Source organism: Archocentrus centrarchus, chromosome 17 (assembly GCF_007364275.1).
Source record: "Archocentrus centrarchus isolate MPI-CPG fArcCen1 chromosome 17, fArcCen1, whole genome shotgun sequence".
Classification (NCBI taxonomy): Eukaryota; Metazoa; Chordata; class Actinopteri; order Cichliformes; family Cichlidae; genus Archocentrus; species Archocentrus centrarchus.
Window position 1 is genome coordinate 11,195,571 of NC_044362.1, and position 25,904 is coordinate 11,221,474.

At 40.2% G+C, this 25,904-nt stretch overlaps 3 protein-coding genes and 4 non-coding genes across 7 annotated transcripts; 1 reads left to right on the top strand and 6 right to left on the bottom strand.

Annotated features, from left to right (window-relative positions):
• Positions 1-12,963: 12,963 nt before the first annotated feature.
• eif4a2 (eukaryotic translation initiation factor 4A2) lies at positions 12,964-17,735 on the bottom strand. Its single transcript, XM_030752724.1, has 11 exons — positions 17,633-17,735; positions 16,704-16,761; positions 16,461-16,593; positions 16,095-16,234; positions 15,528-15,696; positions 15,337-15,446; positions 14,894-15,037; positions 14,367-14,504; positions 14,179-14,268; positions 13,834-13,913; positions 12,964-13,759 (listed from the first exon to the last, which is right to left on the bottom strand). Exons 1-11 carry the CDS (start codon positions 17,659-17,661, stop codon positions 13,615-13,617), a joined length of 1,236 nt encoding a protein of 411 aa, XP_030608584.1. The 5' UTR covers positions 17,662-17,735; the 3' UTR covers positions 12,964-13,614.
• Positions 14,633-14,816, bottom strand: LOC115796524 (small nucleolar RNA SNORA81). The gene has a single exon (XR_004021315.1). It is a non-coding gene; the product is annotated as a small nucleolar RNA SNORA81 (small nucleolar RNA).
• Positions 15,118-15,297, bottom strand: LOC115796525 (small nucleolar RNA SNORA81). Its single transcript, XR_004021316.1, has one exon. It is a non-coding gene; the product is annotated as a small nucleolar RNA SNORA81 (small nucleolar RNA).
• LOC115796526 (small nucleolar RNA SNORD2) lies at positions 15,804-15,878 on the bottom strand. The gene has a single exon (XR_004021317.1). It is a non-coding gene; the product is annotated as a small nucleolar RNA SNORD2 (small nucleolar RNA).
• On the bottom strand, positions 16,326-16,400 carry LOC115796527 (small nucleolar RNA SNORD2). The gene has a single exon (XR_004021318.1). It is a non-coding gene; the product is annotated as a small nucleolar RNA SNORD2 (small nucleolar RNA).
• A 1,670-nt stretch (positions 17,736-19,405) lies between the features above and the next one.
• Positions 19,406-20,434, bottom strand: setd9 (SET domain containing 9). Its single transcript, XM_030752733.1, has one exon. The coding sequence runs from the start codon at positions 20,381-20,383 to the stop codon at positions 19,535-19,537; it is 849 nt and encodes a 282-aa protein (XP_030608593.1). The 5' UTR covers positions 20,384-20,434; the 3' UTR covers positions 19,406-19,534.
• A 250-nt stretch (positions 20,435-20,684) lies between these two features.
• On the top strand, positions 20,685-25,034 carry dcun1d1 (DCN1, defective in cullin neddylation 1, domain containing 1 (S. cerevisiae)). Its single transcript, XM_030752735.1, has 7 exons — positions 20,685-20,743; positions 22,547-22,760; positions 22,914-23,082; positions 24,166-24,296; positions 24,377-24,459; positions 24,554-24,650; positions 24,784-25,034. Exons 1-7 carry the CDS (start codon positions 20,741-20,743, stop codon positions 24,858-24,860), a joined length of 774 nt encoding a protein of 257 aa, XP_030608595.1. The 5' UTR covers positions 20,685-20,740; the 3' UTR covers positions 24,861-25,034.
• The last annotated feature ends 870 nt before the right edge of the window (positions 25,035-25,904 follow it).

A 25,904-nucleotide genomic window follows, 5' to 3' on the forward strand; every position in this document is an offset into this window, starting at 1 on the left:
AGTGTGGGTTTGGATCAGTGATTTGAATAGAAACATATTCTTCTGCATTGTATAATGGCACACTTTGGAAATAAAAAAAATGAAACAGAAAATTGGAAATTATTTCTAATGGTTGAAGAAAAATAGGAGTAGGAATGCAACCATTTTATACAAAGCACACTGTTTTTAGGAGCTGAAAAGTAATCAGAGACATTACCAAAAACATTATAGCAAAGGTTTTAATAATTTGACTACAAAGGATAATCAGCAACGACTGAAATGCAGACCCTGTGGTTCCTCCTTTGTGGTGCTTTGTCAGGCCTTACTAAACTTCCTGCCTTTTGCTGTCTGATCATGGGTCATTCTGCCTTTGAGCAGCTGACAAATGTGCTCAGCCAGTTTGAGATCAGCTGATTCACCCAACCACTGCAGGGTATTTCATTTCTCTGAGTCAAGGGGTATATTACGAAAGAAGGTCAACATAGCCAGGCTTTTTATGAGTTAGCTGATTTGGTTAAGTCAGGCTTTGTGTTTCAGGCTCTGTGCACACTCACATAAAACGGGGGAGTTTTTGAGTCATGTGACTCTTCTTCCACACAAAATGATCCCTATGCCTGCTACCTACTCTGATCATAAACAGATGATGACGATGAGGAGGAGGAGGAGGAGGAGGATGGAGACAAAAATCTATAAAGAACATGAAAAATAAAACAGTAAAATTAGACAAGAGGTTAATGCTGCAGAAATATGTAAATCCTGCGTTTTATGGCACGAGCAAGTAACATTTTAACTGAAGTTAATTGTAATGCTGAGTGCTCTCTCTCAGTGCTGCTGTTTATTTCTAATGTGACGGCTGCAGACCGTCTGAGCTCTGAAACTTTAAACTGGATGCATCAAAGGTTACTGTCCCACAGCCTAATAAGGGAGGTGTGGATATCAGTTTTGTTTGGCACAGATCAAAGTGAAATTACTATTACTATATTATTGATTGAACAGGTGTTCTAGTAGCTGCTATTCCACCCCGTTCAGCCATTTTTGTAGTTTGATAGCAGTGATACTAATTTTTACCGGCAGAGAAACAGGCACTTCATAGAGGCTCTGATGCCGGGGGGGGGGGGGGGGGGGGGGGGGGGGGGGGGGGAGTAAGGAATCGTGTGGGTTGATACCCCCAACAACCGAACATTTTGACTGACTACTTGCAACTTCAACATAACTGAACTTGGACTACAAAATCGCTGCGAGAAAAAAAAGGCGGATTCACGAGATTGTTAAGCAAAAGTTTAGCAGTTCCACAGCAAATACTGTGACGTAATAGACAAGAAAACGTAATAGGGAATAGAGAAAACTGAACAGACTGAAAATTAAAAAGAGTATAAAGATATCTACGCAGCACCGGGAGAGAATAAATTTATATTTTCTGCACTCCTAGTCACTCAAAGTACACACAAAATGTATTTAAGGGCTAAAAAAGTGGATTTTGCATGATATGACCCTTTTAAAGAATCAGAAGTTATTTACATGTACATGGGCAGTCTCGTTTCAGGAAATCACAGGCCATAAAAACAGCTGGCTGTGACCCCATCCCCAACAAGAGCAAATTCCCTATAGGCTAAACACAACACTTTATACTACCACCATCTACAAGCCCTACCAGTTCAACACAGAAGGGGAGAGCCATGGTTCAAACTTGGCCTTCCCTCATTGGTCCGTCCAGTGGTGGGTCCTCATGGCACGGAGGAAAAGAAACACATGCCTTCCCGCCTCCACATCTCCCTAATCATCAGTAACAGGGTGTGGTAACATCTACTCACCCTCCTGTACACTTAATTGTACATATTTTGGCAAAACCGTCAAGGATAAGATAAACATATTAAATATGATAATATGCCATAAATATGATAAACATATCTCCCAAAAGGCTGTGAAAGTCAGCCTGGCGTCTACTGGTCCACTATCTGCCTGCTCTCCGCTCTCTATCTAATTTAATTATTTGTTAAATTATTAATTATTTGCTTCAGCCACTACTTATTATTTAATTTCTCTTATTTCCTGTAATTTACCCTTAAGCATTATCATTTTACTCATAGAGTAAAAAATAAAACCCAACAATAACCTGCTGTTTTATTATGTTATCATGGTGATTTAGCCACGTAAAAAGTGAGCCACTTTCATGATACAGAAAAAGTCCTACACTGGAAACTTCACATGCTCGCACTACCTCTGTTGTGCTCAGGTTGTGTATCTATGGTGTGAATTTGAACATCCTACCTTGCATGATTCTGAAGTTTTTCACAAAACCTGACCTCTGACCCTGACCCAATTATGGCAAAAATTTAATAAGCTGATCCAGGGGTCACTGGCCATTTTTTGTACAAATTTGATATGAATTGGACTGGAGGCTTTGCTGTAATATTCTTAACAAACAAATAAAAACTCACGGTCCTGGCTCGAGGACCCATGTTTTTCTGTTTTTGGATATCTGAGTTCTGTTTTTTGATTGCTCACGTTTCTGTTTTCAGGCTTCCTCGTGTTTCCTAATTTTACATTTGATTTTAAAATCTAATTATTCAGCTGCAGCCTGACGGACAAAATGCAGGAGACAGAAAGTGAAGATAAAAATGTGGAGAAACAGCTCAGACTGAGTTTACTGACGGACCTGTGTGTTAGTTACTGAGACCCCGGGATGTTTTTTACTTCATAAAAACTGTTTCTGCAGTTTATGACAGTTCAGTTTATGGCCATTTCATTGTTTAAATGATTATTCAGTAAAAATGGAATCTATTGGTGGAATAGCAACCTCACTTTATTCATTTTTTTGTAAGAATTTCATTATTTCTACCATTACGGAATAAAAATGAGTAATGAGATTTACAGAAAAACTGCTTTAATGTTTCTGTTTAACTGTTTCTAATCTGATCTCAGATCGGCTCGCTGGATGAGCTATTTTAATTAAAGAATGCAGATTGTGTCGAGGAAATGAAGCCATTATGAACAGATCTGGATGAGCTGGGAAATGACTGGAACTCAAACTGGATCTGGGCCTTATCCGGTCTGAACCCGTGATCCTGATCCGTTTGGATCCTCCTGCTGCAGGTGGACTCAGAGACGGTTTGCTGATCCGTTATATTATATATGATCACCGATTTAGGTGATTTTCATTGGAAAATATGTCGAGATTCAGGCACCAGAACTTCCAAAACATTGTTTAAGTCACTTTAAATCCATTTAGTTCATTTTTCCAGTCTTAAAATCCTTTCAGCCTCATCTTCACTCAAACATTCACATCATATCCAAGATCCAAATATTTTTCCATCAGTGACCGTCTAACTGGGATTTCAGTGCTTGTAAAAACACAAATGTCTGCAGATGAATTCGCTCCTCTGACGCTTTGACTGCAACTTCATGAATGGGAGTGTCAGGCAGGAGGGGAAGAGTCAGAGAGACACTCAGTTTGATGGATAAAACCTGCCAGCGAGCAGGTTAGGTTCACAGAGTCTGTTACATGGTAAATGACTCAGAGTTGGAGTTAGCTCTTTCTGGAACAGTTTGGGCCATTTTAGGGTTACAAACCCGGATTTTTAGCTAAACCTGCTTTCTGGAATAGGCCCCTGTCTCCTGAGTCCTGCGTTGAGGTCCAATCCTGCTGGCCACAGTGTTTCATGACAAGAACAGACAGACAAATATAAAGACAGACAAAAACAATACCTCATTCCTGGTAGTGGGCTAATAATAATTAATCTTATAGGCAGGTACATAATACTGCAAAAAGTGAGTTAATTTTCCATCTGCTGGAGCCTGACAGTAATGCAGGGATTCTGGAGACAATAACTCGTTTAGGCTGTGTTGCTAGAAGAAAATACTCTGTCAAAGGTTCCCAGTGGACGTGGATAAAAGCCACAAACCTATCAGGTGTATAGTGTATGTAAATGTGCCTTATACCCATAGAATACATGAAGGTCATAAGTTAATACTGTCTGTTGAAATGTTTTTAAATGTCAAGTATCCTGCCTGACGCTTCTGAATAATAGCAGTTCACTTTTTGAGAATACGAGGTTTTTTTTTCCAGCACTTTTCACTAGTAAATATAAAATACTAGCTGGCAATAAAGGTACACAAGAATGTATTGAAAAGAAGCGATAGTAGTGATGCTCCATGTATTCTGTAGGAAACAATTAATCATTAATGTGCATAATTTCAGCTTTGCTTCCCATCTTTGTTCACCAAAACTGAGATTTAATCCGTCATCTTGCATGTTTGCATGTTTATTTTGGTGGATGTATGAAAAATGTCTATCTAGATTGTTCTGTTATGACTTACACATGACGTACGTAGATTACAGCGGCCGTAGTAGCCATAAAAACTGAACACTCACCAAGGCCTCTCTACAGTATATGTTAGTATTCACACAAATATTTTAATAGACATTATGTATTAACACCTACAAAACAGTGTAGCAGTACTTGTTACTTGTCACTTGTTAGACTAAATTTCCAAGTCTAACAATTTATACTATTTTATTTAAGAACATATTCAATCATGTATGAATTTACCTCATTGTCGTCATCATTGTAGACTGAGTCTCTGTACAACCCTCAGTGTGTATGCAGATGTACGGTCTTTTTGCAGTCTTAGCACGCTGCCTTTGGCATCGTTATAAATTCAGCTGCATCTGATGGCAGTGGAGTTAGCTCAGGGTTCTCCCAGCACTGCAAACACTGAGTGAATCTGCCTGTATGACCATCAACATCAGGTGGACTCGCAACCAGTTTTCTTTTACCAGGAACACCTGTTGCATGCAGACAACTACATAAAGAGTTTGTCATTTAAATTTCTTAGTATTATCAAAATAGACATTATGTATGTAAATGCACTGATGTGGACCTGTAATCTTGTACAACAGCCTCCCGTCCTTGGATATTCTTCAATAAAAATTTAATTTACCTAAAATAATTAACCACAATCCCATGCATTTGTACTATAATTTTACCATAAAGTATTCTTTTCTTTCCACTGTATGATTCATATCATCTGTGAAGGTGAAACCTGCTTGGCTCAGCTCCAACTCTTCAGCAGCAGGGAGTGCCGGTAAAACCCCTCTTCACTAAATATTCATACACAATGAATGGCGTACAGGCTTTTGTGTTTGATTGCTGAATATTTTGTTGTAGCATCAGACGTTGTGGCAGCAGCAGTCACACCGGCCTGTAAGGGGAAGGGGGAGCGTCACAGGAAAGTCAGCTAGCTCACATAAATTAGTCAACAATAGCTCGTGCTCTTACAGACCTCTGCAAAACTAAAATGTGAGCGAGCTGAAAGAAAACTTTTTAAATCCAGTCGGGTTTTACATGACAAGAAATGGCCCAATAACGGGGATTTACATGCGGTTTAGTGCTTCCGCCTGAACTCATGGAAGCCATTGCACAGATTCAGGTTTAGGGTGGGCTTGACAAGCAGCGCGGGATGCAAATTATATGCAAATTACAGGTCTCTCTCTAGCCCCGCCCACGAACCTCTCCCATTCACGTCAGAAGAGTGACAGAGGAACCCAGAAAAAGTAAGCTATTAAAAAAAAGAAAGAAAAAAAAGATTGTTAGCAAATTAAACTATGATTTTTTGATGTTTGTATGTTATCTTTCAGAGCAACTTTTTTTAGTTTTTTTTTTTTTTTTTTTTTTTCAGTATCAAAAACTTTCTTTTACTTCAAGTATTTCAGTGTTGATGGTTCATTTTTCAGCTTCAGGGGCCCTGCAGCCTTTTCCAGCTATCATAAGGCGAGAGGCAGGGTATGCCCTGGATAGGACGCCAGCCTGTCACAGGGCTAACACAGAGAGACAGACAACCATTCACACTCACAATCACACCTATGGGCAATTTGAAATCACCAATTTTCCTAATCCCACTAACTGCCTATAGACTGTGGGAGGAAGCTGGAGTACCCGGAGAAAACCCATGCAAACACGGGGAGAGCATGCAAACACAGCCTGCTCCTCTGCACCAGTCCCACATAGTGCTTTATCACAATCCTGCAAACTAAGCACTTCAGCTACTGAAGTCCAGGTTTTCATGAATAACACAAAATTATTATATTTCAATTCAGTATTCCACAACACATCATACATATCAATCTAATATCCTCTTAAAAATAAAAACACTGTAAAATTTATTAGGATTTTACAAGTAAGCAAAATTACTGGCTTATTTAAATGAATATGATACTGCAAAATATACCAACGTAATACACATTGTGAATAACTGCAATATTCAGTGCAGCTTTATAATGAGGAATACCTATTTTAAGTGAAAAGCAGTTCATTTATCTTACATCTTTTAACCCAGGAAATCAGAAAATGATCATTTTCACTTCAGTTAAGAAGGACATCCTGCACATACACATTACCCTGAATGTCATAGGTATGCACTTTAAAGAGTGTGTATGTACTTTAACAGAGAACGAATAGACAGCAGACCCATGGCTCATCCTTGTGTGTTGAGAGTCTGCCATGGTGTTCTGCTTTAGCAATCCTACCATGGACCTGAAGTAATGTGACCCTTCTTGATAGGAAAATGTAGCTAAAGTATTAATCTTTTATGTTAATCACATGTTTAACCTTTTACAGTTAATTGTATTACAGTATAATCATTGTTACAGTAATCCTTCAATACTAAGAAAGAAAATATGTAGTTTGCTTCTGACTAGTGTACTGAGAAGTCAGCAGTTGCTAGAAACTATTTTTGTAAATGGTACATAGAGAAGAGGAAGTTAGCTGAAAGCTGAGAGAGAGCTGTAAATAACTGATTTGACACCGAGGCTTAATCTCAGTTTGCTAAGAATAATGATACCATGTATGAAATGTTACTGAGAAATGTGTTAACGGTCACTATGTGCAGAAAGTACCAGAAAAGGAACACAGTTTACATGATATGTAAACTGTATAAAAGCTGATGAACAGAAGCATTCGGGGGCCGTACAGCCGTACTGGGTCCTTATGGCAGCAGCAATCACATCTGTTCTTACAGACCTCTGTAAAACTGGGATGCAACAAGTAAGAGAGTTGAAAGAAAACTTGTTTACATGACAAAAAAATGGACGAGATATACAGGCGGTTTAATAGTTCTGCCTGAACTCATGGCAGCTCTTGCACAGATTCAGTTTCTGTCTGATTTCTCAGACTTTTTTATCTGATTTTTTATCTTTTTTTTAATCTGCTCAGTTCAGATAAAATTATTCTTGTGGGTGATTTTAACATCAACATTAACAAACCTGGATTTCTCTGCTTAGGCTCCTGCCCCCCGCGACCCGGCCCCGGATAAGTGGAAGAGAATGGATGGATGGATTTTAACATCCGTGTAGATGCTGAAAACGACACCACACACTGCATTTAATCTATTATTAGATTTGTTTGGCTTCTTTCAAACTCTGGCTCTTGTTCTGACATATGGCGTAGAAACTGAAGACTTAAAAGTATTCCCTGAAAACCCCCTCCTGTCTGATCATTTCTTAATATCATTTAAATTTACAATAATAGATTACACATCAGTGGGGAATAACAGTAGAAGTCTTTCTGAAAGTGCTGTAACTAAGTTTAAGGATATAATTCCTTCATTATTATGAGGTACCCAGCTTGATCGATCCATGAAGCCAGATGACACACATCAATTAGTTAAACTGCAGGAATGTCTTAAAGGCATAAAGGCATGGATGACCTCTAATTTCCTGCTTCTAAATTCAGATACTTACTCTGGATGGCATTACTCTGGCCTCCAGTAACACTGTGAGAAATCTTGGAGTCATTTTTGACCAGGATATGTCCTTCATGCACATATTAAACAAATATGTAGGACCGCTTTTTTGCATTTGTGCAATATTTCTAAAATGAGAAACGTCCTGTCTCATATTGATGCTGAAAAGCTAATTCATGCATTTATTACTTCTAGGGTGGACTATTGTAATTCATTATTATCAGGCCCCATCTTATCTTAAAGGCCTCAAAGTACCTTATCACCCCAACAGAGCACTTCGCTCTCAGACTGCTGGCTTACTTGTGGTTCCTAGGATACTTCGCTCACCTCTTTTCACTCTGTTTATACCCCACTCAGCATTTAATCATTAGTTATTATTAATCTCTCTCTCTTCCACAGTGTGTCTTTTGTCCTGTCTCCCTCATCTCACCCCACCCAAAGCTCAAACACACAAACAAACTGATCTAGCAGCATGACTACAAAGATCCCTAACAAAATTCCAGTCACTGCCTTAAAGGCCAACTAATTTGCATATCATCACATTTGTTTATATTTGATTACCAAAAACCCAAGTACAGTCCAGCTGTTTCCTCTTGTGCAGTCTCTCTCTCTCTCTCTCTCTCTCACACACACACACACAGTACTGTGCCAAAGTCTAGTGAGTGTTCTATATTTTGCTAGGAAAATGGGAAGCAAGTGCAGTGATTTATTAAAATCTGCAAACATACATGGAAACATACAGTATATAAGCCAAAACCAGTTTGTACTCCTGCAATAGCTTTTACTGCATGGTGGATCAACATCTGCACACTCTTCTGTGTTCATAATTCCATTTTGTCAAGATCTCCAACACCACTGGCTGAAATGCAGCCCCAAACCATGATGGAGCCTCCACTGTGTTGTACAGATGGCTGTAGACACTCACTGTTGGACAATGTGAACCAAAAAGAAAAAAAAAATTGAATGTGGATTCATCCCTCCATAAGATTTTCTGTCCAGTTTTTCTGTAATTTGGCAGTCGTTATATCTGTTAGTGGGAGAGTTTCATGTAATATTCTAGTGTACTTTTATGAAAGGACTGCATTGAAAGACTAGCTTTACAACATGCAGTGAGCGCTTTCACTGGTGGGCAGGGCACTGGGAGCACTGGGAGGTTTCCAGGTGACCTAAGGCTTGTTTTGCCCTGTTGAGAATTTGAATGCGTTGAATCGCACATCAGGTGTGACTCTGTCACCCTCTCATGTAAACTGTCTGCTCAATAGGTGACCGAAGTGCAGACTTTCAGCTTTAATTAAAGGGGATTAACAAAAGTATTACAGTAATTTTTTAGGAATTACAGATGTTTTTATAGAGTCCTCCATTTTAAAAGGTTCAAAAATAATTGGGCAACTGTCTCCTCCCTCACTCCATGAAAAATGAAGTAGATCTGAAGTTGATCCAAAGTGTTGAATATGTATTTTATAGCTTTTTATAGCTTAAATATGAGGCCCAAGGAGATGTGAGTACAGGTAAGTTAGGACAGAATGTGCACAGAAGACAACTGAAGTATATGACAGCAGAACTGTTTCCATGGTTAAGAAAAATAACTTCATAACATCTACCCAAGTCAAAAAAAAAAAAAAACTCTCAAGGAAGTAGGTATGTCATTATCAAGGTTTATATTTAAGAGACAGTGGTTACACTGAGATACAGGAAGGAGAGATTAGACGTCACCAGAAAATGTCTTAAAGAGCGCGAACAGTTCTGAAACAAAGGGGCAGAAAGGGAAGAAACGGGATTTGATGATGTTTATGGATTCTAGACTTCAGGCAGTCACTGACTGCAAAAAATGTTCCTTAAAATGATCCTTATATTTAAAATTATGTTAATTTGTCCAATAATTTTGAGCATCTGAAAATGAAGAGCCATGTTTAAAAATGGATGTAATTCTTAAACAGTTAATGTGATACTTTTTTAAACATTTTTGAATTAAAGCTAAATTGATTGTTTGGTCTAAAATCCACTGTGGTAGTGTACAGAGGAAGTGTCATTGTCCACAAACCTATGAACCTAATGGTGTATGCAAAACAGAGTCTTTGTCTTTTCCTGACGCAGAAAGGCTCCACTGCATTGTCTTTTCCTGGGCCCCAAAGTGCAGGGTGCAGATGTGCCCTACATTTCACACTGGTGCTGGGCACACATGGGCCCCACGGGGGCATGTGTGCTAGAATGCTAAACAGTGTTTCAGCCATCAGTGTGAAGTAATGGTGAAGCTAGCACATATAAAGCAAAACCACAATGACAAATGTATTGCTGGAACAGGATGATAATCAGATACGGTGTATTTCAAATATCTGTTTTTAATGGTTATTTTCTGTCACCATGCCACATTAAACGCATCATAGAACTGTTTGTACTGATGCGGCTAAACCTTTGTCTGGATTTCAAATAATGAAAACATAAAGCATGCATTAACAAGATAAGACAAATGCAAATACAGTTTGATAGAACATGTTCATGTCATGACTGAGAGTAACTGAAGAATGAGCGGAAACTCTTGAGTGCATAAGTAGGATTTTTCTTCTGCTGATAGAATAGAATAGAATGCCTTTATTGTCATAGAGGATGTACAATGAGTTTGGAGGACTGATGGACTGAAGGCCGTCAGATCCTGCCTGTATTCAGGAAATTGTTGCCTAAAGCATCCTCTGACAGACACCTATGATTGTTTGTGACTTTTGGGAGCTTCTCTTACTTCACCCATTTAACAAATGAAAGTCTATTTGTTGGGCAGTACTACTGCATACAGTACGACTCAAAAAATTTGGACACTCATCCATTCATTTGACTGGTACTGTATGTTAATAAATGCTGCTATAAAAACCTTTTATTGTATTACTCCAGAGGAAGTACAACAACTCACTTTTCAGGCTGTGACCCTCTGGAGCAGAAACAGGATGGAAATGACCAAATGACTACACAAACTTGTTAAGAAGGCCTGCTCTGTCTCAGGGTGGGAGGTGGACAATCTACATGAAAGATGCGGTGGTCAAAGTTCTATATCGTGTCCTCCATAAACACAGTCCAGAATGCACTGGTGGTGCTTAAACAGGGGCCTATTCCAGGAAGCAGGTTTTGCTAATAACTCAGAGTTCATTAACCCTAAAATGAGGGAAACTCAGGTTTTCAGTTCCAGAAAGATCGCTAACTCCAACTCTGAGTCAGTTACCGGGTAACAGACTCTGTGACCCTAACCTGCTCGCTGGCAGGTTTTATCCAACAAACTCTGAGTGTCTCTCTGACTCCTCCCCTCCTGCTGCACCTGAACCACCTGTCTGACACTCCCATTCATTTCCTCATTAAAGACACTGCAAAGCGATCAGAGGAGTGAATTCATCTGCAGACGTTTATGTTTCTACCAGCACTGAAATCCCAGTTAGTCGTTAGTTTGTTATTTTTGTACGTAATATGAAGCTTTTACAGTCGTTCACTCGTCAACAGGCTGTAAGGACAGAGACAGCGATGATGTCACAGATTTATAATGAGGCAGCTGTCAGACTGTCAGTCAGTTCCTCTGAAACATTTACTGTAGTTACTGTAGCATCACTGTTACATCACACTGATCTGGATGAAGCTTCAGACACAGAACACACTTTGGATGGAAAAATGTCCAGATCTTAGAGATGATGTGAATGTTTGAGTGAAGATGAGGCTGAAATATTTGAAGACTTGAAAACTGAACTAAATGGATTTAAATGGGGAGTGGTGGCCTAGGGGAGAAGAAGAGGGTTCATCACTGAGAGGACCCTGGTTCAAATCCTCGGGCTGGCATCACTGTGGGTCCCTGAGCAAGCCCACCCCCCCAGGTTGCTCTCCGGGTGCCCCTTGGCTGCCCCCTGCTCCATGCTGTGCTGTGTGTACTACATACTCCGTGTGTGTGTGATGGGTTAAATGCAGAGAATGAATCTCACTGCATGTATGTGACAAATAAAGCTCTTTCTTAAATGATGTCATTTTGAAAGTTACGGTGTCTGAAATTCAAAGTATGAATTTCCACATATTTTCCACTGAAAATCACCAAAATCGGTGATCATTGGCTCTACAAACCGTGTCCGAGTCCACCCCCGCAGCAGGAGGATCCAAACGGATCGGGATCACGGATTCAGACGTGATAAGGCCCAGATCCAGTTCAGGCTCCAGTTACTTTCCAGCTCATCCAGTCTGGATCTGTTCTTATTGGCTTCATTTTCCCGATATGATCTGCATTCTTTAATTAAAATGCCTCATCCTCCCAAAATGCACTGAATTTTAAAACATATAAAGCTGAGCCATTTATTATAGCATGTTTGCCTTTACTGGTAAAACTTTACATTCATTACTGGAAAGCTGCTCTGAATGTTTTCTGCTAAATATGAAACTATGACTGAACTCTGACCTTTAACAGTAACTCAGTGAGACATCTCTGCTGTGGCTGTCATGTTTTCTTTTCTATCAGGCCATATACCTTACAAATACTGCCACTTAGTGTTTATTTCTGATAGCATGGCATTTTAAAAATACAATATTTTACAATTTAGAGTACAGGGGCCTATTCCAGGAAGCATGTTCAACAAACTGAGTTTAAAAACATACTCTGACTTGATCAACTCTGAGATCGGCAACTCTGAGTTTCCCGTGAAGATAAAAATGTGGAGAAACAGCTCAGACTGAGTTTACTGACCGACCTCCGTGTTAGTGACTGAGACAGCAGCAGACCCCGGGGAGTTAATGAACTCGGAGTTATTAGCAAAACCTGCTTTCTGGAATAGGCCCCAGGACAAGTGGCAAGTTTTAAAAAAGAAAAAAACCCACCACCTAGCAAGTTGTTCCACATAAACCTGCACTAATCTTGCAAAGTGGAATACTTTGATTATTTTCTCATCTGCATATAGTCTTTTCTAAAACTAAATACAAAACGATTGATTTTTTCCTCCATTTGGTGTTTGAACACTTTTGGATAAATCTAGTTTCACACAACTTTTTCAATACATTTTTAATTTCCAGTATGGTTTAAGTATGAGCACACTAAGCCATTTTAAAAGTTGGGACTCCTCTTGCTTCAGGCATACCACTAAGTGGAGCTGTGGCACTGATTCTCTTGCAAGTGCAACCACTTGCGCCAACAAATAGAGGTGTTAGTTCTATGTAGCCTTAACTGCTGCATTTAAAGTGGTGTTCTTTTAATAACTGTAAAAACAAACTACAATGCTATGAGACTAAAACAAGTTCACTTAGAGCAATTTAAGTTTATTAAGACATTCATACAATCCAGGAGAGAAGGAGGAAATCTGAAAAGTAGTTGAGGAAGGGAAATAGCAATATACTCTGGTAAGGGTAAAACAACGTCAGCAAAATATGGCCAACCAGTGAGGAATTCCAATATATAGCAAGTGGGATAAAAAATATAGTACATTTAAATTAAACACATTCACAAAAGATAAAACAAAAAGCAAGTGAATCTACAGTATAACATGACGAAAGCCTATATTAAGCAGGCCCACGATACATCGCACATATGTTAGCATAACATAATTTGCAGACTTTATACAGCACTTATACCTTTTAGTCCACAAGTAAGTTACTAAATGGTGGAGAACATCGAATACACGCATCTTAATTGAACATGGAAAGAAATACCTGATAAGAACCTTAATGCTTACAGACCCCATGGCTTTGTAGCTCCAACCAGTCGACTGTCAAGGTTAGAATCTACAACTGTCCAAGAGGGACCATCAAAGAAGTCACCTCGCTTTTAACACATACCAAAATTCTGATCGAAGGTTTAGCATTGAGAAGTTTTTCCCCCTCGAATAATAAGCACAATGCAAGTGGACAATCGCTATCACTGCGTTTAAAATAAAAGAAAAATCTCAGGGCTCAAATCAGGTCGGCCACATTCATAGGCATCTCCTCCACGGTTGTATTGTAAAATGTCTCGATGTCCCGAAGAATCCTCTTGTCCTCCTCAGTGACGAAGTTGATAGCAACTCCTTTTCTGCCGAAACGGCCACCACGACCAATTCTGTGGAGGAAAGACGAGCCACATTAGAATCACGCAGACAACAGGGCAAGTTATTCCAATGAGGCTCAACTCACCTATGAATGTAGTTCTCACGGTTTGTGGGAAGGTCATAGTTAATGACCAGGGAAACCTGCTGTACATCAATTCCACGAGCCTGTGGGAGGAGTGGGGGCATTTTCAATTAAACTCCATGGCCAACAGATAGACTGATGAATACTGTGAAGACTGTGCGTATTATTAATGTCGCTCGTGAATAAGTAACAGATTCCTACGTTAAAAGAACCCATTGTGGAGAACGAGCCCTGATCTCCCAAAAGTTTTGACTGCTTGGTCATTTCAGGACTGTCGCAGGATTTAAAAACATTTTGGGTTGTAATTTCTTAGTTCATCATTTGACCCTTCACACATATCATACTTACCAGAAGATCAGTGGTGATCAATACTCTGCTTGAGCCAGACCTAAACTCCCTCATAATCACATCACGCTCCTTCTGGTCCATGTCACCATGCTGGGAGTGGAAAATGTAGAGCATTAGTACCAATACAAGTGATTTGCTTGCTCTGACCCCCCCCCCCCAAAAAAAAGTCAAGCAGGCAGAGGTCATACCAGAGCAGAGACTGTGAAGTCTCTAGCATGCATCTTCTCAGTCAACCAGTCGACTTTTCTCCTGGTGTTGAGGAAGATCACAGCCTGGGTGATGGTCAGAGTTTCGTACAGATCACACAGAGTGTCCAGCTTCCACTCCTGGAAACAAATGTGAGGTTACGGGATGTAAAGTCCTGTCAACTGAACATTATCATAAGCCACAGTACAAGCCTGCAGTGAGGCTATTTTAACATCTATTCAAGTGCATGTTAAATAAGGAGCAGTTTGTGTGTAACACAGGATCTCGAGACTAAGGAAACTGGACATTAAGAAAGAGGTCCTTCCTAGCCTCATTCTCAATACTGTGCTTTTGATCTCCTTCCCTGGTGTACCCATGCTTACATGGCCACATGAGCCAAACCTGTGAGGCTTGACTCCTGCAGTTTCAGCAGGGTGCTTTAGAGAGAAGGAAACTTCAAACATTCACAGTGGTACTGGATTATCCTAAAACCATAAGCTGCTGAAATACTGCTCATGAGAAAACTTACCTCTCGCTCCACATTTATGTAGAACTGCTTGATACCCTCAAGTGTAAGCTCTTCTTTTTTCACCAAGATGCGAACAGGATCTCGCATAAACTTCTTAGTTACCTCCAACACATCTGCTGGCATAGTGGCTGAGAGAAGGACCACCTGAAGACGCAGCATTACATGTTACACCACCACCCAAGAAGCAACCTGAAGTATAGTGCAGTGTTTCAAAAGTAAATGCAAATTGTGGCACTTCACCTTGAGATAGCAGTCAATGAACATTAAGAAAGAGGTTCGACTACATCTCATTTTCAGTGAAATGCACAATAATCTCCTTCTGCGTAATAATCTGCTAGCATCACTGCATGAAACAGAAAGTCTGGATCACACAGTTATAGCAGACCTCTGTTGATACAGAAGGGCATCTTATTTCTCACATCTGGTATGTGTCAGTTTCTTACCTGAATGTTTGTGCTGAGTTTCTGGAAGATCTCATAGATCTGATCCTTGAAGCCACGACTCAACATCTCATCAGCTTCATCCAGAACAAACATTTTGATCCATTTTGGGGCTGCAGAGAAATGTCATGTTTGTTAGCAAACATGTGAATCACAAATCAAAGTTTCCAGTAAGCAGCAGCTTTAATACTTACACAGGTGCTTTCTGTTCAGCATGTCGTACACACGTCCTGGTGTGCCCACCACTATGTGAGGGGCCTCAGCCTGAAGCTTCTGTATTTCACTACGGAGATTGGTCCCTCCAATGCAGGCATGGCAGGTTGCTCCCATGTAGTCACCCAGAGCCAGAATTACCTTCTGGATCTATAAAACAAAAAAAACAAAACAAAAACAAAACATCTCATTCAGGACAATGTGGCACAGGTAGCCAGGCACAACTTGCAAACTCCAAACTGTAGAATAACTGTTTAAAGTGATCAGTACAGTAAAAGGAACTCTCCATTTCAAGAGTCAGTCCCGAAAGATGGTATACCATCATGTCACCCAGTCTTCCACAGAAAAAAAATTTGAAAGCATTTCACCTTTTAGACCAGTGTAGCCATGGACAGAGACTACACAAGTCTAAGAAGATACTCTTCAAATTTTGGGAATTTGAACAAATCTTTAAAAGATAGTACCTTAGTATCTGAATTAGTGTCCTCAGTACGCTGCTTAGGTCTGAGGTACTGCTGAGGTTTATCATGACCTCAAGAACAGCATACCTGCTGAGCCAGCTCTCTGGTGGGAGCCAAAACCAGAGCCTGAGTCTCCTTCTGCTCAATATCCAACTGCTGCAAGATAGAGATGGCAAACGTGGCTGTCTTGCCAGTTCCAGACTGGGCTTGAGCAATGACATCATATCCTAATGGTAAGGGGAGAAATAAATTATTTTAAGTACCAACATTAGGCTAAACAAAGAATTTTGATTTACCAAGTGACAATTTCACAGTATGGAGTGATCAGCACAAAACAAAGTTATCCCCATGTCTTGGGTAAGTCCCGAAAGATGGTTGACCATCATTTCACTCGAATATCAAAAATCAGATTCTGAGAATTTTTTTTTTTTTTTTTTTTTAAGTTTTGTGTACCTTTGATGCAAGGGATGATGGCCCGCTGTTGAATGGCAGATGGTTTTTCAAAACCATATGCATATATGCCCCTGAGAAGAGTCTCCTTCAGGTTCATATCATCAAAGTTGTCCGTAATCTCGTTCCAGTTGCTCTGAATTGGAAGAATAGCACATGGGTGAATTAATGTATTCTGGTAATACACTTACACTGTATTTTCAGCTATAAAAGCAGCAGCAATGTCCTCCTCGTCTCAGTACTTACCTCGATGACACCATCAGGCTCCATTCCATCTGGCCCCGCATGGTCTCTATCTCTTGAACTGTGGAAAATGAAATGCTGGTCAACTTTAACATAAAGAAAAGGGTAAAATGTGATCTTACAAGATAACCTGAATACAGGGTACAACAGTCGTTTCTTCCAGGCGACATATAAAGGGAAGGCTCGTTACTCACATCGTCACCTCAACAATGAACACCCGTGTTTCGCCGTTACGTCGAGAAATTAACACAAATCACGCTGGATGTGTAGTGAGCTGGTCCATCGTAGTCTGGGTTACGCCCTGAGGATCTAGTTGCAGTCTGGAGGTTCACTTAGCGCACGTGTCAAATTGCACGAGCAGGGCTCCGCTACTAGCCCCTCATAAAATGGCCGCTTATGTAACCTCCAACGGTTTGACACCGGCCCCTTACGCCCACTGTGGCTCCCCGTAACTCGATAGTAAAATTACATCTGTACACGTTCGCCGTACCTCAACATGGAGCTCCGCGTCGCTCACCGTTAGCCAATATGTCGGACAGTTCGGCCTATACTGCCAGCGGTGGCTTCTGCCTAGGCCTACACACAACCTGGCCCAACAGCTCCTAATTTGGACAACCCCCCGGCCACGACAGCAAAGACCTGTTATACTAAATACTACCAGGTCCTAGCGTTTTATGTTACATACGAAAAAAAATAAAATAAAACATTTAAACCGGAATGCTTTTAACGGTAGTTTGGAACTGCGGTGTATAGCCAAGCAGCTAGCGCCACAAAGCTAACGGTTAGCAATAGAGCACCTCAACAGCGGTTGGGGCCTTGTTAGCTACATACTAACTAATTTGTTATCACACCGACTGCAGATTACCTTCCCAATCATAACGGTAATAAATATTGAGGATTAGCTAATAAAATGATCAAATGTATTATTTTACCTGTTGTAATCAGCAGAATCGCTAGACATGATCCGTTCCCAACTTCAGCATGCGAATGGAAAGATCGCTGAGCGAGAATACAACCGCATTTATGGAGCCGGACTATTTTCGCTGACGAACTCACTGCCCGATTTGGCTGACAATACAGTCTTAATTGGCTGACTTAATCTTTGAATCACACTTTATTTAATACACTACTTGTTGTGTACAAACGTGTCTTTAGAAAAACGATAAAATGTTAAAACTGCTCGAGACTATATTCTTCGGCGGAAGGATATTGCAGTGATAGGTAGTGCTCGAGCTGCTACAGTGTCTCTAATAGGTCAAAACTCGCTCTGACAAGGTTGTGCAACATTTTTGGAGAGAAGGTTCGCGTGAGTGAGGCCCGCACAGGCGGAGTTCAAGAAATAAAATGAAGTGTAATTTCATTACAGCCGGAACCGACAGAAGCTCTGTCACCCCCACACAACTGGTAATCGGCATGGAGTTTAAAAAGGACAATGCTGCAGTTTCTATATATTTGACACACCTGCTGTTCCATATATAACAGGAGGCAGGTTTAAACAAAGTACACAATCATGTCCATATGTGCAGTGACATAGACAGACCTGGAATGTTGCATATCTTCAGGAAAGCTGACTGGACAGGCAAACCTGCCTTAACAACAACTGCTTTTTGTAAAGTGTGGGAGAAATTACAGCTACCACCTGGACCTGAGTAATTGATAGTTTATATGAACCATTTTTCTTTCAGTCTCTTGTATGTTTTTTTTTTTTAATTTTATTTATTATTGTATAAAATCAGAGATGTTACAAAGAGGACACGTGGCACTCAGAGACTTGTGAAAAACATAAATCGCAGAACAGCAACAGCAAAGATGGTGGTAGAAGAGTGACCTCTAGGGAAAAGAGCACTTTTAAAAACTTATTTTGGGACAAAGTCAGTTTTGTTTTGTTTAAATCAGATTTGACTGGAGAGTCCACACATGCAGTTTTTTTTAAAAATCTCCTAGTGACCTTGGAGATGAAAATTAATTTAGATAATGCTTCAAAGCAACTGCCTAAATAGGTTCCCCAAGTCCCCACTGAATCAGAGTGGTGAGACTTGCTTCTAAGGACTTTGATAAAGTGCTCAATTTAGCTGCGCCAACATGGCTGATTTCTTTCTGTGTCACCTCTCTGCTCTCCAAGTTTCACCTTCTTGGAGAAGTTTTTGATTTACTGACTGTGGACACTATTTACAATATGATGATTGTTCTCTAAATATGGGACAAACATCTCAATAATAATCCATTAGGCATGGTCATGTGAATAGATATAAGTCAGGTCTATATTTAAAAACTAAACTTGATTCTATGCATCTGAGCCTTCACCCACAGCAAACCTAGTTTAATGGCCAGCTGTGCTCTGATCTCAGGTAGCAGTGCTTGTATTTTACAGATGAGCGATCCTGTTATCTTTATGCTCCATTTCAGTGTATTTCAATTCTGTGCACCATCGAGCAGTATCAGAGCACCACCCTTAAACCTACACTTGTGATGACCTTGGGCTCGACCACTAAGAAATATTTTTAGATGGCACAAAGAGGAAAAGCAAACTTCTTTCTTTCTCCTCTGTTTTAACCACAAAGACTATGAGTAAGTAGGCAACTATAATTCATACACTTAATCTTAACAGCCATTAAAATGTTGTGGCACACACCTAGAATAAGATCAGAAATAATTTATTCACCCCCAAAGTTGGGAAATTACTCTGTTACAGTACAATACAATACACCATATTAAAAATGCTTTGCCTTTATTCCAGTGTACAAAGAGAGCTGTTTGGTTTTTCCTTTCTATTAAATACAGTGACAATACTGTTTGAAATTCAACAATGTAGGCTTTTTGCTTGAAATATAAAATTAATGCACAATGGTGTAGTAGTTAGAGAAGAGTTCCTCTCCTGCTGTAATGTCCCTGAGTGACACTAGGACAACACACCGCAGACGCCTCGGTGTGTCCTGGCTGTAGTTGACGTTAGGGAGATACCGGCGGAGCTCCATGGGAAACTTGTCTGGCAGGTCGTACTCTTGGTAGCACACGTTGGCGGGCCTCTCATTGGAGCAGTTGTTCACATACTGACCCACGGCCAGGGGGTTATGTGGAGTGTCCGTCAGCCAGCTTGTGTCACTGGTTAAGAAAGGACCAATTCTGTCCCTTCCACTGCATGACCTGAACACCATTCTGGAGATGCCTTTGTCCTTTCCATCAACCAGGACCCCATCAATGCATCTGAACACAAAGGGGTTTCTGATGGACTGAAGGAGAATGGGCTCATAGGGCTGGTAAACAGTGCCAGGATACATTGCAACTGTTGCTCCTTTAGGTACAAATCCCCTGGTGACTAACACTCCAGTTCCTGCGAAGGGTAAGGTGCTAGGCTTCCGCTCAATGCAGAATCCCAGTGACTGTAACATGGCGTCCTGTCCGCACATCGGATCTCTTCCAAACTGCTCTTCTTCACTTTTTAGCTGCGGTAGGTGTTTCTGGAAGTGTCCGTGAGGACCCCTGTGGCTCCTGAGCAGGGCTCTGAAGAGCGTCAGCAGGCTCCGTGAAACCTCCTCATCGGGGACCAGCTTGTCTTTGGAGCGCTCCTCCACCTTCCGCAGTGTTTTCTCATTTTTAGACAGGTTGAACACCATCCAAGGCACAAACCTGTGTTTGTAGGTCTTCCATTTGCTCCGAAATCTTCGCAGAACAATTGTAAACATCCAGAGACTTGTTTGTATGTCGGACTTCGAAGAACGAGGTTATCTCCATGAATTATCAAGTTGTTTCCGATGAGGTGCTTCAAAATAAAGAACATTTGTTACTATTTCAAAATTTGGACCGAACTTTAAAAACGTTTTCTTTAGATTTAGTTAAATGTGTATTGTGTGTTTGATAAAGAATCGAAAATCGAAGAATTAAAGACTCAGGGAAGTGGTATAATTTAAAAGCCATAAATTGTACGCTTTTATTTTGAAGAGCTTTGATTCGACCGGAAAAAACTTTTTACGCGACTTGTAAAAACTTTACGGGCAATAAGCCAGCTGGATGGGAGGAAGGGGAGCCCGGCAGTGACAAACATGGTACGAAATTACTCTTTTTATTTTTTGTTTGTTGGTGCAAATATAACCTGTACCCATGTGCATAAACATATAAAAACACACCACTTTGGGTTCATAATATAGTCTTAAAACTGCTCTGATGACCTTAAATTCGCATGAAATAATGAAAACAAACATATGTCCCTCCGTTAGCATTAGCTAACTAGCTCACAGTGAGGCTAACCAACAGGCATAGTCAGCTAGCTACGATTGCTGCCATTTAAACCAACATACACACAAAATGACACAACTTTTCGATTGTTATAGGCTGGATTGCATGGCTTGATCAGTAGTATTAATATTAAGATAAGGACGCCGCCAGTCAGCACACTGGAAGTCGGTCACTGCAGTCAGGTTAGCATGTCGCAGCTAGTTCCCCCTTACTGTGATTTTAGATCTTTCGACAGAGTTCAATGTGGCTAGCAGCTAGCCTGTCCTTTGTGGTTATTGTAGGACTGCACGATTATTTATTGTTTTTAGTGACAAAAAATGTTTTTATTGCGCTGCCATGTAAACAGATCACTGCTTTAACATCTTCACGTTTGTACAAAACTTTGTTTGGTCCTCCGTATTCATCAGTGGGTCTCTGAGAAGAAAAATAATAAAAGAAATATTGCACCAAAACTTAAGACGAAGTCAAATCATCAGGGAAGTGCTTTCACCTTTACATTGTGCTACATTCCTGTTAACTAATTTATAAAATTATTTTTTGCATACAAATAAGGTGATTATTCTCCTGACTTAAGTGCATCCTCTAGAAGTAAAAAATAAAGTTTTTCAGTCCATTCATTGTTCCTGCATGATGGATGTGGAAAGTACTCCACAGCTGTGAGATCCCTCTCTTTCCCCTTGCAATGTTTTGTGTACAGTGCAGGTATTACCACTTTAGAAAAATAATATAGCTTTATGTTGAGTGGACATACACATCTTTGGCCAAATGGTATGGGATTGGTTGGTGATGTCAGTGCATTATTCTGGGCTGGATGGGTATGCAGATTTATACAGGCTAGCTTTTATGGACATCTGAGTTGATGTTGGATTCACATTTGCAACCGCTTCACTGTTTTTCATGGCCTTCATGCATACTGCAGTTTGTGGTGTTTTTTCAGGGGAGTGAATAAATTAGTCGTGTTGCTTTGTGATGCAGAGACACAGCACTCTTTGCATCACTTGTGCTGAAATATTTCCATACAGCGTAGGATGATCTGTTTCGAGGGGCAAGCTCTTCAACTTTTGCTGTGCCACCCATTTGAATCTTACCGTATATCTGTCTTTTAATGTAATTTTACTCGTCCAGACTGCATCCAGGAAACTTTAAGGGCTCAGTGCAGAGAACAGCTGTGATTGGCACATGCAGGCACGTGGTCCGGCAGATAAGATGGCATTTATCAGTCCCACAGTTTGGAAATTTACATTACACACACACACACACACACACACACACACACACACACACACACACACACACATATATATATATATATATATATATATATATATATATATTTGTAAGCGTTCACATTCTATTGATGGAGCACATATTTTAAATATTGAGTTATTCATTTAATTGTGGGAAGCCAAAATTGTGATCATGCAGCCCTAGGTTTTTGTGTGAAAATTTGGATGATAAGTCACGCAGTGTTATGCAGACTGAAATCTCCCATTCTGCGCAACTGGCACATAGAAATTAATGCAATCAAAATTTGCCTCCTCTTCCCTTAGGCTAGTTGTGTGTAACTGCAACACTTGCATTGAACTTGTGCCCTGTGCGTTGTCTTTGTGCAGAACAAGCTGAAGTCCTCGCAGAAGGATAAAGTTCGCCAGTTCATGATTTTCACACAATCCAATGAGAAGACTGCAGTGACCTGCCTGGCACAGAATGACTGGAAGCTGGATGTTGCCACAGACAAGTTTTTCCAAAGTCCAGAGCTCTACATTTCAAATCTAAAGGGGGCCTTAGACAAGAAGAAGCTTGAGCAGCTGTACGGCAGATATAGAGGTATGGAAAAAGCACAGCTGCAACTTTTCCACTTGTTAGAAATTGTATACACAGGAGAGGAATATATCACACATTACAGTAACAAAGAACTGAAATAAATTCTGTACATGATCAATCAGTTAATTAATTCTTCCTTTGTGCTCTTATTCTTAGATCCTCATGATGATAACAAGATAGGCATTGATGGGATCCAGCAATTCTGTGATGACTTGGGTTTGGACCCAGCCAGTATAAGTGTCCTCCTCATCGCCTGGAAGTTCAGGGCAGCAACACAGTGCGAGTTCACGAAACAGGAGTTCATGGAAGGCATGACAGAACAGGGGTGAGACTACATTTTCAGATGGTTCAAGAAGAGAGGTCGAACTGTGCTCCTGTGTGTTCTGCAACAGAGGCTACAATCATTCAAACACTGACTTAATTTTAAGTAAGATTGCTACAGTAGATTGTTGTGCAGATGTATGTATTTATTTAAAAATGTAGTATAGGGCACCTGGGTGGCTTAGTGGTGAAGCCGGTGACCACATACACATGCCGCGTTGCGGTGTGGCCCGTCGCCAATTTGCCCGCGTGTCTTCCCCTGTATCTTTCCCCCATTTCCTGTCTCTCTCCACTGTCGATAAAAGCCGCTGTGGCCAAAAATGCAAAAAAAAAAAAAAAAGTAGTATAAATGATGAACTTAATTTCCAGGCCTGAAAAACCTGCATTCTTTTTCATGGCCACCAGGAGGAGATAGCAGTGGTTACAAAAGGTCTTCTGGTTCTATATAAGAAAACAACTCATGATTGACACATTTTAGCCACATGGCTACTTCCATCTTTTACACTGTCTGTGAATGGGCAGCATTAATGGTACCTTCACAGAGGTTCAGGCTCTGCTACAGGACTGTCTGTTTTTGATGCAGTGCTGCCTGAGGGGCTGGAAAAGCATTACCTTTCAGTAATGTTGCCCCTTGGCTACAAAGATTTCTCCAGATTCTCTGAAGCTTTTACGATGGCATGTACTGTAGATTGTAAAATCCTTAAATTATTTTTGAATTATACCCACAGAGTCTTTCAGAGAGTAGTGAACCCTTCCAACTCTTTACTTCTAAAAAATATTCACCCTCTTTGGGCTGCTCCTTTTGCACAGTTGTGTTACGCATTAACCTCATTAATGGGGAGGTAACTTTTCATATGTTCCCTTTATACTATTTCAGTTCCATATAGGGCTTCTGATGACTATTGTATTTTTCTTTTTTACATTTTACATACTGCCCCAACTTTTCTGGAAACAGTGACACAAAAGTAAAGTGTCTTAAAAGCATCGATGTTTTTAGATTTTGTTTTTAATGTGTCGGCCAGTTGTTTCATTGTGTTATAGATTTTATATCAACCAGACAATAAAAATTAGTTTCATCCTTCCACAGGTGTGACAGCATAGAGAAGCTAAAATCTCAGCTGCCTAAGATGGAGCAAGAGTTAAAGGACCCAAGGAAATTTAAGGACTTCTATCAGTTTACGTTTAATTTCGCAAAGAATCCTGGCCAGAAAGGCTTGGGTAAGAATCCTTTTAAAGCTCATCAGCTGTTTTGTTTTCTTTGCTGAATTTCTGGTCGCTGAGTGCTGGTTGTCTTACAGATTTAGAAATGGCGATTGCATATTGGAAGTTAGTTCTGCCTGGACGATTCAAGTTCTTGGAGTTGTGGAACAAATTTTTAGTTGTAAGTTAATAATAAATAAATGACGATAAGGCTATTCTAAACATGCAGGTATCCTAGTTTCTCATCAATAAACTTTCCTCCTCATCTTTTACAGGAGCACCATAAAAGATCAATTCCTAAGGACACGTGGAATCTCTTACTAGACTTCAGCACAATGATCACAGACGACATGTCGAATTACGATGAGGAAGGTTTGTGGATTTCTCGCTCAGCTGTGTGAAATGATCTCTGGACCGTAACTGAAGTGCTGCTGTTATTCACAACCGTGTCTTCAACCATGTCATTCAAAGTCAAATCACTGAATCTTTTCTGTTTCTTCGATAGGAGCGTGGCCTGTCCTTATTGATGATTTTGTGGAGTTTGCGCGACTGCACATTGGAACCAAAAGCACTGCAGTTTAAGGGCCGCTCTCACTGAAGCAACAGCCACGAGAGGTTTCTACAAAACAGTGAACGGAGGACACACTGAGCTGGGAACTTTGTTGCCTTTTCAACCCTCAGGACTGAAATATTTTACACAGCAGAGACTTTATATATATTATGTGTATGTTTAAAAAAAAAAAAAAAAAAAAAAAAGGCATATCTGTTTGTTAGTTAACATGTGATAGTTTGAAACTTTTATCTAAAGTATTGGGCTTTTGTGTGCGCTCAAGCCAACTAGAGAGGAGTCTCCATTTCAACCCATGTGGATCACTGCGCTCCGATACAGGTAGATATTCACACTTGAACCGTAACACAAGGGTTTGCAAAGAGGATGCTGTTCTTTAAATACTGAGTTTTAATACTAGTGTGCATTCCTGATTTTTGTTTTATGATATATTTGTGTTACAAGTCAGTATCAAACATCGATTGTAATTTTTTTAATCATAATGCTGTTTAAACACAAATGCGTAAGGATAAAATAAATGTTTCAGTTTGCTCTCTTTAAATTTGCTGTGCGTCTGCGCATTTGTACTTAAAAAGAAAAACAAACATTGAAAGTCAATTATTCATTTATTTCATTGAAACATACACTCACCGGCCACTTTGTTAGGTACACCACTTTTACTTTCAGAACTACCTTAATTCTTCATGGCATAGTTTGAACAATGTGCTGGAAATATTCTGCTTTAAAAGATCAACATGATGACATCACACAGTTGCTGCAGATTTGTCTGCTGCATGATGTGACTCTCCAGTTCTACCACATTCTAAAAGGTGCTCTCTTGGATTGAGATCTGGTGACTGGAGGCCATTTGAGTACAATTAACTCATTGTCATGTTCAGGAAACCAGTCTGAGATCATGTTAGCTTTGTGACATGGTGTGTTATCCTGCTGGAAGCAGCCAACAGAAGATGGGTGCATTGTGATCATAAAGGTATGGACATGGTCAACAGCAATACTCAGGAAGGCTTTGGTGTTTAAACAATGCTCAGTTGGTACTAAGGTGTCTGAAGTTACCGTTA

Excerpts from the sequence above, each read along its gene's own strand:
- eif4a2 (XM_030752724.1), bottom strand. The coding sequence starts at position 17,661 with ATGTCTAGCGATTCTGCTGATTACAACAG. Across the intron at positions 16,762-17,632 it reads GATTCTGCTGATTACAACAG|TTCAAGAGATAGAGACCATG; the intron begins GTAAAATAATAC and ends CATTTTCCACAG. Across the intron at positions 14,505-14,893 it reads ACATAAATGTGGAGCGAGAG|GAGTGGAAGCTGGACACTCT; the intron begins GTAAGTTTTCTC and ends ATTTGTTTCCAG.
- setd9 (XM_030752733.1), bottom strand. The coding sequence starts at position 20,383 with ATGTTTACAATTGTTCTGCGAAGATTTCGGAGCAAATGGAAGACCTAC.
- dcun1d1 (XM_030752735.1), top strand. Across the intron at positions 24,297-24,376 it reads TCCTGGCCAGAAAGGCTTGG|ATTTAGAAATGGCGATTGCA; the intron begins GTAAGAATCCTT and ends GTTGTCTTACAG. Across the intron at positions 24,651-24,783 it reads GTCGAATTACGATGAGGAAG|GAGCGTGGCCTGTCCTTATT; the intron begins GTTTGTGGATTT and ends TTTCTTCGATAG.